Here is a 14,221-nt window from a genome sequence, read left to right as displayed (position 1 = left end):
ATTAGTGGGGATCACCATGACTTGAACAAGGTATTACACCTTTGTCCAAAAGCTTATTTCCCCTATCTCTAAGCACTAAGGGAACTCTCTAGGAAATAGCTTTGGGAATTATCAAGTCTTTTAGGGTTTTCTAGCAATGTGCTTTCTTGATAGAAAACTTGACATCTCTTACTCCCAAATGAGCACCATAGACCTCCTTTATATAGTGTTTAGGATATCACCATTTGAAATTCAAAATTCATAAGTCATAACCTCTATGGATGTTATGGACTCAATAAAGAGATGTAACTCATGCACACCATAACTCCTATAGAGATGTAACTCATGCACACCATAACTCCTATACCATTAAGAATTTCAAATAAAGATGTGTAACACCTTTTACACTCTTAAAGTTGGTGATAATGGTGGAAGTTACTCATAGTAACAACTCCTCCAAATATTACAAAATGATGACACATAGTATATAATGTCATATGTTACATATTAGTTTGTTACATGTATTTAATCTACACATTATATTATTGATAAATAATATAACATCGTGGACACCTAAATATATAATATTTAAGTATAAATTAAAGTTTAACATAGTATTATATAAAAAAATGATATAAAATCCAATTCAATATAATTTGACTTAATACGACGTTCTAAACGAGACTTAATCTCATTATTGTTTACGACAAGAGGTAATTTGTAGGCATTAAATGGTAATTTGAAGTGCTAATCTCTCACTGCTTATATGTTTTCCTTTGTCTTAATAATTTAAATAATAATTTATGGGAGTAATCAAATTACTAGTTTTTCCAAACACGTCCTTCACACGATCCAAAGGGGTTACTTCTTGTTCTATTATTCTAGTAATAAATGAAAAAAAATTGTATAGTGGAAAATCTTTTTGTTAATGATAGTAATTAATTAGTAAGTGTTGATGGTTTTGTTTATAAAAAATTCTATTTTCTATAAGTAATTTGTTGTCTAATACTCATTTTTAGATGAAGTAAGGTTCTTCTCTTGAAAATTTAAATTATTTATTTGGTGGCTGTTATAATTTTGTTTCTCATTTCTCTTATAGTGTAAGTGGAAACCGAAGGAAAACTCTTTTCTTCCATTCTAAAAAATAATTTATTTTCTTCTTTCTTCTTCTTTGATTTTTTACATTTTGTTCTACTTTTATGTTTATTCTTTTACTGTCATTAGGGGATAAAGATTATAGGTTTTGCTTTTATGTTTGTTTTCTCGTATATTGTGTTGTATTTTATGTAGGAAAGCTTTCAGTTGTCCATGCAAAAACAGTAGCAAGTTAGTTTAGGGGCGCTAGATTGGTCTTCGGGCCTCGATATTCCTTTGAGCACTATAGAATTAGATTGTCTTATTGTGGTGATGGCTTTTTTTTAGAAGATCTTTTATGTGTAATGATTTCGGATCTTTGTTGGATGATATCTATGTTTATTATCTAAGTTTTATGGGGCGTTCTTAATTTATGTTCGTCGTTCGGTCAATATAGCTACTCGTGAATTTTAGCTGTATATACAATTAAGATAAATAGTAAGCTAGTTGGAATGGATGATTTTCCAACTTATCTTTACGATCTACTACATTTTATCAATGAAATGTTATTTTATTTTATTTTTTTAAAAAAAAAGAAGAGAGGGGGAAATTGTGCATTTGACCTAAGGTTGAGGGTATATTTGCAAGAGGAGTTGGCGAAAAACAGAAGAAGTAAAGTACGCTTGAGTGTTGATACGACATCGTTTTAGTGCAATTCCCTTTCCCTCTCCAAAAGACTGATTTTCATTTGCACAGGCAGGGAGAGAGAGAGAGGGAGAAGAGCTCGAACTCGAGCCGAAGAGAGAAACAATGGGGACTTCAGTTCAGATAACGCCGCTTTGCGGTGTCTACAGCGAGAGCCCATTGTCGTACTTGGTTTCAATCGACGGTTTCAATCTCCTCATCGACTGTGGCTGGAACGACCATTTCGAACCTTCTATTCTTCAACCTCTCTCCAAGTCTCTCTCTCTCTATATATATATACATTTACATATACATATATACATATATATGTATGTATACTTTCGTTTCTTATTTGTAACTTCAAACGCCTGTGCTGATTTTTCCTCCTTTTATGCTCAGGGTAGCTTCAACCATTGATGCAGTTCTGCTATCTCACCCAGATACACTTCATCTGGGGGCGCTTCCATATGCAATGAAACAATTTGGGCTTTCAGCTGAAGTTTTTTCCACTGAGCCCGTTTATAGATTAGGTCTTCTCACTATGTATGATCAATTTCTCTCACGGAAGGTGGCAATTTTTGTCTTAATTTTTATTTTATGCCTTTCTTTTAGCTTAAGTAGTAATCTTTTTATTTAATGGGAACATTACTTTAGAGTACTACCTATGTGTTTAATGCTAATTTCTTTCTTGTGCAGCAAGTATCTGAGTTCGATTTGTTTACTTTGGATGATATTGATTCTGCTTTCCAGAATGTTACCCGACTTACCTATGCCCAAAATCATCACCTTTCTGGTTAGTTTTCTTTTTACCCTTTCTTTGTATGTGTGTGTTAATTTGTTGGTAGGATTAAAGAAAAAGGAGAGAGGAGAAGATGTTGAAATTGAATAAAAGGGTGTATTGGGTTTTGTATATTTTTCCATTAGGTAAGGGAGAAGGGATTGTTATATCACCTCATGTGGCTGGGCATTTGTTGGGTGGTACTGTGTGGAAGATTACTAAGGATGGGGAGGACGTTATATATGCTGTTGACTTCAACCATCGGAAAGAAAAGTAACTCATTTTGCTCCCCTACATGAATTTTTTATTGCATAAGATTATCAGAAAAGTTGCTTATTGCTATGATTTTTGTCAGGCATTTGAATGGAATAAATCCATCCTCTTTTGTGCGCCCTGCCGTTTTAATAACAGATGCCTATAATGCTTTGAACAACCAGCCTTACAGACGCCAAATGGACAAAGAATTTACAGGTATACATAGTTTAATTTTTGTTTCATTCTCCAATATGGAATGCTTGCTGTGAATTAATGCTGATTACATTGTTACAAACATACTTGGATTCTAGCTATGAACGTAGTTTTGTCATTCTTGTACTAGATACCATAAAGAAGATTCTAAGGGCAGATGGAAAAGTGTTACTACCTGTTGATACTGCTGGGCGAGTTTTGGAACTTATTCAAATTTTGGAATCGGTTAGTCAGTTGAGGCAACATTGCTAGCACTTTTCTTATTTAGTTTGTTATTTTCTGTATCTATGACTTAGATTTTTTCTCTTTGTTACATTCTAGTGGTGACATAATATCTACATAACTATTTTCAGTGCTGGGCAGAGGAAAATCTGAACTATCCCATATACTTTTTAACATATGTTTCATCAAGCACCATTGACTATGTCAAAAGTTTCCTTGAATGGATGAGTGATTCTATTGCAAAGTCTTTTGAAAAGACACGTGACAATGCCTTTCTTCTGAAGTAAGTGATCTGATTAGTTTAGATCATTTAGTAATGAAGTTTATTCACCTTAGTTGATAATTACTTACGAGACACACATGGAAATGCTTGCAGGAATGTCACACTTTTAGTTAACAAGAATGAGCTTGATACTGTTCCAGATGGTCCAAAGGTTAGACTCGCCAAATGCTTTGCGCACCATGCTTATTTTTCATTTACCTTGACTTATACATGCAATATAGGTGGTTCTAGCATCAATGGCCAGTTTGGAAGCAGGCTTCTCCCATGATATATTTGTTGACTGGGCAAATGATGCGCGGAATCTCATGCTTTTTACAGAGAGAGGCCAGGTACTTTTGTAGGATTAGAACTCTTCAAATCAAGCATTCTTGGCTTGGCAGTTATTTGAATTTGTAGTGCAAAATCTTAGAAATTCAGTTGAAGCAGTTTCCAAATTAGCTTATGCGGTACTATTTTGATGAGTAATCAACTTCACGTTAACTTAGTTTTCTTTTTTAAATTAAATGAACTAGATACTTTTTATTTATTTATTTATTTATTCTGAGGAAATCAGAATGCTGTGGCATTAGATTAATACATAATTTGTTATTTATTTTAATGTACTATATTATGTCTCCCATCTTAAGAGATGTACTCCTAAACTTACTGGGTCATCTTTTTTGTTTATGCCTAAAAGTTTTGTACCTTTACCATTTATGTAGTTTGGCACTTTGGCCCGCATGCTTCAAGCAGATCCACCTCCAAAAGCAGTTAAAGTCACTTTATCCAAGAGGGTCCCTTTAGTTGGGGAGGAACTAATTGCCTATGAAGAAGAACAAAACCGAATAAAAAGAGAGGAAGCTCTAAAAGCTAGCCTTATTAAAGAGGAGGAATCAAAAGCTTCTATTGGACCTGATGTTAATGTGAGTGATCCAATGGTCGTTGATGCCAGCAATACTCATCCTTTGCCAGATGGTATGTATAAAGTTGTGAATTTGTGTCATCTGTTTGAGCTAGTTTGTTCGATGGGTGATTCTTGGTAAAGGTAGTTCAATTTATGAAAGAACAATGTGACTTCTTGTAAAATAAGGAACAGGTCAAAATTGAGTTGAAATGGATGGAAAATTGAGTCCAAAGAGAGGTCAACCCGCTTGATTTTAAACTAACTCATTCGACACGAAAATTAATAGAAGTCATTTAAATTTTAAATTTTAAACATATGAAGTTTCATTCTTTGAGTGCATATTCAAATTAATTTTAACTTGTAGAACCTGTGTATTTGAATGCTTTGTTTATTTATGTGATTTTCTTAATTGTCAGAAATAATTTAATTTCTTATGGAATGTTGATTATTTTGTACATTATTATAACTTTGATTAGTAAGGTACTGTTTAGTGTTTCATATTGCAACATCTAGTTCAAGGTGAATTTACATGTTACATAATATATTTGTCTTAAACAAAATAATCTATTTTTTAAAATAATGCACTTAGAATGATAATTCTGCTTTTATTGTGCAAGTCAGCTTCTTGTATGGCATGAAAGTTCATCTGTCTGGTTTGGGTGCACAAATTTTGTGTGTTGCTCATTGACCCTTCTTGGAGTCCATGCTTTATTCTTGTCTGTGTTTAAAAAATAAAATAAAAACTCTAATGTGTTTGCAAGTAGTTTTCTTTCATGATTAAAATAAATGAGTATGCCAGTTTTCTTTGTACAGTAAGCATGTTTGTCATATTTCCGATTACGATGAATCATTTCACTTAGATTATGATACCTTCAGTTTATATCGTTTTCATAATATTATATTGTTCTGATTGTATAATGTATCATCACAGTGGCAGGTCCACGTGGCAGTGGATACCGGGATATATTGATTGATGGATTTGTTCCACCTTCCACCAGTGTTGCTCCAATTTTTCCCTTTTTTGAAAATACTTCTGAGTGGGATGATTTTGGTGAAATTATTAACCCTGATGATTATGTAATCAAGGATGAAGACATGGACCAAGCAGGAATGCTTGTGAGTAGCCACCATTTGGAATATTTGATTCTTGCTATGATGTTAAGCTTTTATACTTAAAACTTTAGGTTTTGTCACCGCAGATGGGTGGTGATATGGAGGGCAAGCTTGATGATGCCTCTGCTAGTTTGATACTTGACACGAAGCCATCAAAAGTTGTATCTAACGAATTGACTGTAAGTTGAACTTTTTGTATCACTGAATAGCATTTGACTTTTGTGATGATGTTAAATAAGAAATTGTGTTACTGATTCAGGTGTCAGTCAAATGTTCATTGCTGTATATGGATTTTGAGGGCCGTTCTGATGCAAGATCCATCAAGTCGATCCTGTCCCATATGGCTCCTCTAAAGCTTGTAAGAATATTTCCTGTTCTGTATTTTCCCCATTTTTATTACATTATGTTTTTTTTTTGTCTTCTCATGTGTCAAATGTCATCAATACTGGATTTGTATTGCTACATCTTTGGTCGAGTGGAATTGGAATTTTATTGTAGAACTGAATTTAGTGTTCTATGTGTCTTAAATGTATACTCTCACAGTATTGCACCATCTTAGCTTGTGAAGCCATGCATGTACCTGTTATGCAGGCACATAAATATTTCATGATGTTTATTTGTGATACTAATTCTCTTCCTGAACATTTCTCAATTTTTTATGCAACATGGCCCTACCTTTCATCCTATAATGGTTTCTTTGTCCAAATAACATGACACTAGTAACAAAATATTTAAATAAATTTTTAAATTTCTTTTGCGTGTTAATTCTGAATGCTCTCAAGGCAAAGGTCCCAGCATTTCTTAGAGTATTTCGGAATAAGTTTTATAAGTCAATATATATATAAAAATATATTTGTATTTATATATGACTATTTTTAATCTTTCAGCAATTTTATGTGGGTATTTGATTTATTGTACATAATCTTATGTTCTGTGTTACTTCTTGGAGGTTCTGGTCCATGGAACAGCAGAAGCCACAGAACATTTGAAGCAACACTGCATGAAGCAAGTTTGTCCTCATGTTTATGCTCCTCAACTTGAAGAAACAATTGATGTCACCTCTGATTTATGTGCTTATAAGGTATTGTTCTATGTAATTTTTTTCCCCTTCTTAGTCTGTCATTTCTGAAATTACAATTAATTTGGCTTACGTTATGTTGAAAAACAGGTACAACTGTCAGAAAAGCTTATGAGTAATGTGTTGTTTAAGAAGGTGAGCACCAAAGCCTCAGAATTTTGTTTATCTCACATAATCCATTTGTAATTTTTCTTGACGTTACTGATCTGCAAACACAGCTCGGAGAATATGAAATAGCTTGGGTTGATTCTGAAGTTGGGAAGGCAGAAAATGACACACTGTCTTTACTTCCCCTCTCAACGGCACCACCACCGCCACATAAATCAGTCCTTGTAGGTGATTTGAAAATGGCAAATTTCAAGCAGTTTCTTGCCGATAATGGTGTTCAGGTACCCAATTTTCATTTGTCGCTAAAATAAGATATATGTATTTTACCTCCCACATCCCCTAATATATAAATGTCCTGCCAAACTGAAAAATAGACACCGATCTTTGCTTTGCGATCACAGACTGCATAATGTATCTGGTCTTAATATCATTTATGCTTCATCGAATAATACCTTGCTACTATTTATATGCTTCACAGGCTGAATTTGCTGGCGGGGGTGCTCTACGATGCGGTGAATATGTGACACTGCGAAAGGTTGGGGATGCCAGCCATAAGGTCAGTTATTATCTCACCCAATTGAATTCTATTTTGTTAAATATGAATAGTTTACCTTAGGACATAGCATATCGGTTTTGGTATAATTTAGTAATAGATTTAATATGTTTCATTTTAAAATTAATTGAAGCATATTAAATAAAGGTATAGTGTTAGGCACCTTTAAGGTCCTCTTTAGCATTTCTCTGAGGAAAAAATGGTTTGTTTCTAGTTTGTAATCCAAGATGCTTGACTTGATAATCATATTTGAAATGTAGGGTGGTGGTCCTGGTACGCAGCAAATTGTTATTGAAGGGCCCTTATGCGAGGATTATTATAAGATTAGAGATTATCTGTATTCACAGTTTTATCTGCTTTAAAATCAAAGGCAAACTTATTCTTACCCCATTTTTTTTGAGACTTGTGAAGCTGAAAGGGCTCTCAGTGAGAAGAGTTTTCTTTTTTATTATTATTATTTTTCTTTTTCTCTTTTTTTTTTTTTTGGAATTTACACAATGGCATGTAGATTGGTAATGTGACTGTAGGCTGTAGCTTAGCAAATCAATTGTCAGTTATCACGTAGAAAATTCAATGAAAGGGTAACACAATTCAGGAAAATATTGGAGGCAGGTTCTGCTGTATTATTTAATGATAGCAACAATACAAAAGGTTTCCAAGCGATTATACAAACTTGCAAGGAGTACTAAGCTCACTCTTTTCCTACACTTCATATATAGGAGTGAATATTTTTTTAATGGAGTTTTGTTTGTTCCTTAAAATGTATAAATTTATTTTTGTTTTACTAGTTTAATTTTGCATAATATATGTATATGTATAATATTTTTATTTTGTTTCTTCCTTCTTACATTGTAAAAGAATACATATATGAAATAATATATATTTTTTCATTTAAATATTAAGTCCAAATTAATTTAAGTTGATTTATTCATAATTGAAGTGTAAAATTTTTGGGTGTACCTTAAAAATTAAAATAAAACGGGGAAGCATATATGTATTTATATATGATTAATTTGGCAAAAATATTTAAGTTTTACGTTAAATATTTAAGTTTTTTTTTTTTGGTTGTAAAAATATCTTTTTATGACACTTTCTTGGCAATAATATCACAGGATACGCCACAATTCTTAATTATTTCATGTGGATTTTTACTTTAAAAACTCATTTAAATCATTTTAAGTTAGAAAAATTAAAAAATTAAAATTTAAAAAATAAATATAACTAAAATTAAATAATTATATATTTTTTTTCAAGAAAAAAAAAACAAAAATTGGAGAAAATCTTCTCTTTCCTTCACTTGTTCTGTATGTCCTATTTCTCCCAAGCTTTTGGGGTCACGAGGTTACAAAGAGGAGAGGTGAGTTGTGTGCAGCCTAGAGGCGACTATGGTCGCCATTGAGAGAGATTTTGTCGTGACGATTTTTATTTATTTTTCTTAATTTATTTAATTAATTAATATGAAAAATAAATTATTTATAAATATTATTTTGGACCCAGTATTTTGTAAAAGTTATAGATTGGACCTTCTGTTTTGTTAAATAATAAAAAAGACTGTATTTTCTAAAATAATACAAATAGGACCATAACTTGATTTTTTGTGAAATTAAACTTAATAATAATCCTAGAGGTGTTATGACAAAACTGGTTAAATTTTCTACATCTGTTCGTGTTAGGAATTGTCTTCAAGTTGATTATATCAAAAAAATTGTCAAAAACTGAACTCAGGATCCTATTTGTACCATTTTAAAAAATATAGGGTTCATTTTGTCATTTAACAAAACAGAGGGTCCAATCTGTAACTTTTACAAAACACAGGGTCCAAAATAGAATTTACCCTTATTAGTTCCATGATTACTCAACTATAAACATAGAATTGAACTCTTAGTAATTATAGAATTATATTTATTGAGTTTTACTGTAGTGTCCATTGATAAAATAAATTCCAGTGATTTAACCTCCTTCTGTTTGTTCGTAATTAGTTTTGGTTAAATTACTATTTTACCATTCTAATTACTTCTTTATCCTTTAGTTCTAATAATTCACTGGTCAAAGTGTAATTTAGATCCAATCTAAATTTGCCTGGAACTTTTTAATTCTAGAATTAACACATAAAGGGAACCAACATTCGATTCGTTAAGGAAAGTCAGGATTCTATAATTGTAGATTATGTTTCCAGACATCCACATTATTAGATTCTCAAAACAGAAGTTGTAAGAATCATCTTCTTTGAGAAACTTTAACGAGTGAATCAAAGAAACTAATAACATGGACATGAGTTCATGATTACTCAGAATTTAGGCCGATCTACTATTGATCATCATTATGATATAAATTAGGTCTTTATAGTAAACAACATGTTTGATAAAGACAACCTATATACATATCGATCATTGTCATAGATAATCTCTATCATATACAACACTTTCACTTAGAAGTTATGATACATCAGTAATTTGCACTGAATAACGACCATCAATGCACCACACTAGTAACTGTTGATTAAAGAGTCTAAAACTTTAATATGTTGCTGACTGTTTAATTCATGATTAAGTGATCTTAATTCTCCATACAATACAAGTCACAACCTCATGTATGGGTAAGAATTTTTTTGATATTTATATATAACAATATTCAACTCTTATTTATAATCACAAAAAAATTAAAAGGTTTTTCAGGACATAAACTCTAACAATCTCTCACTTGCCCTAAAAGTAAATTGGGCATCTCCTTTAATCCCATATTAGTTATATAACCCATAAAAGATTTTGCTAGTAGCGTCTTTGTGAATAGATTTTCCAGGTTATGTTTTGATGCAATCTTTAAGACTGTCACATCACATCTTTCTACTATATCTCTTAGAAGATAGTATTTTCTCTCAATGTGCTTGCCTCTCTTGTGGCTTCTTGGTAGATCCTGAGGGAAAGAGCCTGTATGACACAAGAGTTATGTTGAAATAAAACTAGATTAGATGTATTGTCAATAAATGCAGTAATGGAAAATAGGTTGATATTAAATGTTGGTACAAAAAGCACGTTAGTTAGAGTGATGTGTCTGTTGATTTGGACAATACCAATGCCTTGAACTGGGATTGTAGTGCCATTAGGTAAAAGAACATGAAGTGGAAATGCAACAATAGATGTAAAGAAAGAAAAACAATGTTTGTTGGAGCACATATGGTGTGTGGCTCCACTGTCAAGTATCCAAGAAAAAGATGGAAAAGAAAATGAGTTACCAGCCATGTTAGATGTTGCATGGACATTGTTGGGATCATCGCGTGGTGGTGCTTGACTCAATTGTTGGCTGAGGAGTGAACAAATTGCTGACATTTGGTAGAAAGATCCAACTGGGAAGTAGCAACATCATTTTCTGAATCAGTGCTGGTGGCAAGATTGGTAGCAACTGTTCCTTTGTCAATTATTTTCTTATCTCCAAAGCCTGGTGGGAAACCGTGGAGAACTAGCACTTGTCAACGTAGTGGCCTAGTTCATGATGGTTGAGGTTTCTTTGAGCGTGGAGGATTTGTGGATGTGGAGGGTCGAACTAAAGATGCTAAAGAAGGCAAATCAGATGAACCAAGGATTCGTTGCCTTTCTTCTTGGACTATCATAGCCAACAGTCTAGAAAGATTGGGGATAGGTTCAATCAAAAGAATCTGAGCCTGTACTGAAGCATACGACTCATTGAGACCAGATAAAAAATTGCAAAACATGGTTTTGATTGTAGTAATCAAGAGAAAGCTTCATAGCAAGACAAGTGCAAGTGGTATTGGGTTGGAACTCCTTTAGTTCATCCCAAATTGATTTAAATTTTGTAAAATAAGAGGTGACAGATTGATCACCTTGCTGCAACTGAGTAAGTTGAGTTTACAGTTGAAGATTCGAGGTCCATTGCCCTCATTGAGTCTTTCTTGAAGATCATGCCACATGTCTCTAGCAAGATCAAAATACATGATGCTTTGTGCTATTTCAGAAGACACATAATTGATGAGCCAAGACATGACCATATTGTTACAATAAATCCAAGAATTGAAAAGAGGATTACCATTCGCAGGTCGAGGTAGAGAACCATCAATGAAGGCAGATTTATTTTTTGTAGTCAACGCCATTGTTATCTCTCTTTCCAAGATTGATAGTTAGCACTATTAAGAACTATTAAAACCAGAACCAAACCAAGGTGATCTGCGGTGTTGAGGAAGAAAGGACTAGAAACATCTTCATGTGCTAGACGATCGACAGTCAAAGAATGACGTCTAGGAATCACAGTTTGACGAAGATCACCAGCAGGAGGGTCTGGAGAAGATTGGACTGGTTCGATAATGTCCTCGATGTTTTGAGAACGCGATCTTGAAGGTGGATTTTGTCATGGAGCAACGGAATTGTTGACAACGGGAGCAAAAGTAGCATCAAGATGTGATTTGGCTTGAGTGTGCTCATTTGTGGATGGAGGAACACCATCTTGTGAGCGTGTGGAAGGCCTCGCCATTGATGCAGTGAGCGTGTTTTCTGCTGATACCATATGAGGAAGAACAGAGTAAAGCAGTAAAAGCAATTGAGCTTTTATTTTATTACTATGTGTTTTGAATGTTACAAGTGAATGTATATACATAGGCACGAAGAAGCTAAGTTAGTTAGAGGTAGGGGTGTTCATCAAACGCCCAAACCGCTCAAACTGCCCGCACCGCAAAAAAAATGTGGTTTGAAATTCTTTGCGGTGCGGTCGCGGTTTGAATTTTTCCTAAACCGCGCGGTGCGGTGCGGTTTGCGATTTTGAATTGTTAATATGCGGTTCAAACCGCACTGCACCGCACATTATAAAAATACCAATTTTTATATTTATTTAGGTCCAGTATGTGAATATTCAACCCAAACTCCACTAATTATTATATTGTTGACATTTAATTTTTTTTTTCATATTTATATTCAAGCCTTATGGTATTTTGACAAGTTTTGCTCAAAGTTTGTTGTATTTGTGATAATTTAATTAATTAGTGATAGTCCAAACCGCATAAACCACAAAAACCGCACCGCACTGTACTATTTTTTGCGGTGCAGTTTTTGCGGGTTTTTAGTTTCGCGGTGCGGGTGCAGTTTGAGAAATTGGAAAAACTGCATGTGCGGGTTGGTTTGAAAAATAGTCAAAAACCGCACCACCCGCACCGCGAACACTCCTAGTTAGAGGTATAACTAATTTAGCTGAGTTCAGGCGTTTCATCGAACATATGGTAGATGTACCTTTATATACATATATACACACAAAAATCCAACTTTTAAAAGAACAAAAAAAAATTATGGGCAAATAAGCACAATTAATAACAAATAAATATATCAACAACAAGATTTTTAAAAACGATTTTACGATAGCTCGTTTCCTTTTACTTTTGTTGGCCAAAGATTTCTCAACAATTTTTTAAGATTTAGAACTTTTTCAAACCTGCTTCTTAAGAATGGGTTTTTTAACAGATTGAGATAGAGAAGATGATGAACGATTGACAACTATTTATATAAAATTTGATTAAAGAAAATAAAAAGAAAGAAGAAAACTTGGACAATTTCTTCAAGAGAAGTTGGAGATCATACACGAGCAATTTTATGAAGAGGAAATACCGTTTATCTTGTGTGGAAATGATTCAAACAAAAACTTAAAATAAAAAATTAAAAGAGAAACTAAAAATATATGAGAAAGTGAAAGAAGAACATGGCAGTATCAAATATATAAATATTATGTGTATGTGGGATTTTGGTAAATAAAATAAAAAATAGATATAAATGTTTTTCTTGCAAAAATAAAAGGAAAATTTTATTTACACCCCATTTTTTTTTTTTTTTTGAGAACAAAACCTTTCATTAAACAATACTACCGATTACAAGGAACTGGCAAGTCACGATCAATAGCGTGACAAGCACAAGGGGGAGAAACCCCGATCCACATAGCTCTAACTTTGTTAACCAAAGCATAATTGGCTAATACATGAGCTACCACATTAGCTTCCCTAAATACAAACCGCAACCCGCCAACAGAACCATGTTGAAGCAATCTTTGAATCTCCATAATAAGACCATCCTCCTCTCGACACCCCAACTCTTCACCATGAATAAGTCGCACCGGCTGCAGACAATCCGTCTGAACAAGAAACCTTGGCAGCCAGCGTTGTATACCAGCCAGCAACCCCTCCCAAATGGCCATAAGCTTAGCCACTAACGGTGATCTTGCAAACCGCACGACAGTAGCAGATGCAAACCGGACCATTCCCACTTCATCCCTCACCACCACACCAGTAGACTGTTGGGTTTTATGTCCTAAATAAAACTCATTTCAATATAATCAGATTCACTTATTAATATAAATCAGAAATAACATTTAATGTTGCATGGTTCACATGATTTATTTCATGATTATATGTACATAATGTATAAATTCATCCGAAACCCTTTTCACATACTTGATCCTGTTTATTGTACCGTCAACACATTGGAAAGTAAACATGACTATGTGAATAAAATTTCCTACATTTATCAGACATAGGGTTTTACTGATATGATAATCTACAACAAGAGTTTACTTGCATTTGGAGAAATATTATGTTCTTTCGAGAGCATTGGTTAAAGTAAAGCTCAGGTTGGATGCATGGAGTATGCATCGGAAGGGACCGATATTGAACTTTGACTTAGATTTATTAAACTTACCGTAATATCTATTCAAGTCAATATCGCCTAGTTGATCCTAGATCAAATGTTCTTAATCATGTTATGATTAGGCTCAATCTTGAAAGGCTATACGTGTTCTTTGATTTGTTAGTTAAGCCTACTTTTAGGTCAGGGTGATACGTACATTTTGGGAACACGGTCGTGCAATTGAGTGGGAGCGCTATCATAAACATGGAATCTATAGCTTCTATCTGGCGAATAGTAAGCAAAGGATGATCTCCTTCGAGCTTGACCAAACGAACATAAATGGTGGAGTACTCATTTCACATAAGCTGAAATATTATTTATACGGGG

At 33.5% G+C, this 14,221-nt stretch overlaps 1 protein-coding gene across 1 annotated transcript; it reads left to right on the top strand.

The window, feature by feature from the left end:
• Positions 1-1,706: 1,706 nt before the first annotated feature.
• Positions 1,707-7,905, top strand: LOC115716829 (cleavage and polyadenylation specificity factor subunit 2). Its single transcript, XM_030645738.2, has 18 exons — positions 1,707-2,012; positions 2,137-2,305; positions 2,434-2,530; positions 2,662-2,788; positions 2,871-2,986; positions 3,114-3,208; positions 3,337-3,488; positions 3,582-3,639; positions 3,710-3,817; positions 4,190-4,442; positions 5,303-5,487; positions 5,571-5,663; positions 5,744-5,842; positions 6,434-6,565; positions 6,653-6,697; positions 6,781-6,951; positions 7,149-7,226; positions 7,484-7,905. Exons 1-18 carry the CDS (start codon positions 1,864-1,866, stop codon positions 7,583-7,585), a joined length of 2,229 nt encoding a protein of 742 aa, XP_030501598.1. The 5' UTR covers positions 1,707-1,863; the 3' UTR covers positions 7,586-7,905.
• Positions 7,906-14,221: the final 6,316 nt, after the last annotated feature.

Source organism: Cannabis sativa, chromosome 5 (assembly GCF_029168945.1).
Source record: "Cannabis sativa cultivar Pink pepper isolate KNU-18-1 chromosome 5, ASM2916894v1, whole genome shotgun sequence".
Taxonomy (NCBI): domain Eukaryota; kingdom Viridiplantae; phylum Streptophyta; class Magnoliopsida; order Rosales; family Cannabaceae; genus Cannabis; species Cannabis sativa.
This window is presented reverse-complemented; position numbering and strand designations above follow the sequence as displayed.

What these genes read in the sequence shown, in the direction of transcription:
- LOC115716829 (XM_030645738.2), top strand. Translation starts at nt 1,864, where the DNA reads ATGGGGACTTCAGTTCAGATAACGCCGCTTTGCGGTGTCTACAGCGAG. An exon ending in ATCAATTTCTCTCACGGAAG is followed by an intron (nt 2,306 to 2,433) that starts GTGGCAATTTTT and finishes TTTCTTGTGCAG; the next exon opens with CAAGTATCTGAGTTCGATTT. An exon ending in GACAATGCCTTTCTTCTGAA is followed by an intron (nt 3,489 to 3,581) that starts GTAAGTGATCTG and finishes AAATGCTTGCAG; the next exon opens with GAATGTCACACTTTTAGTTA.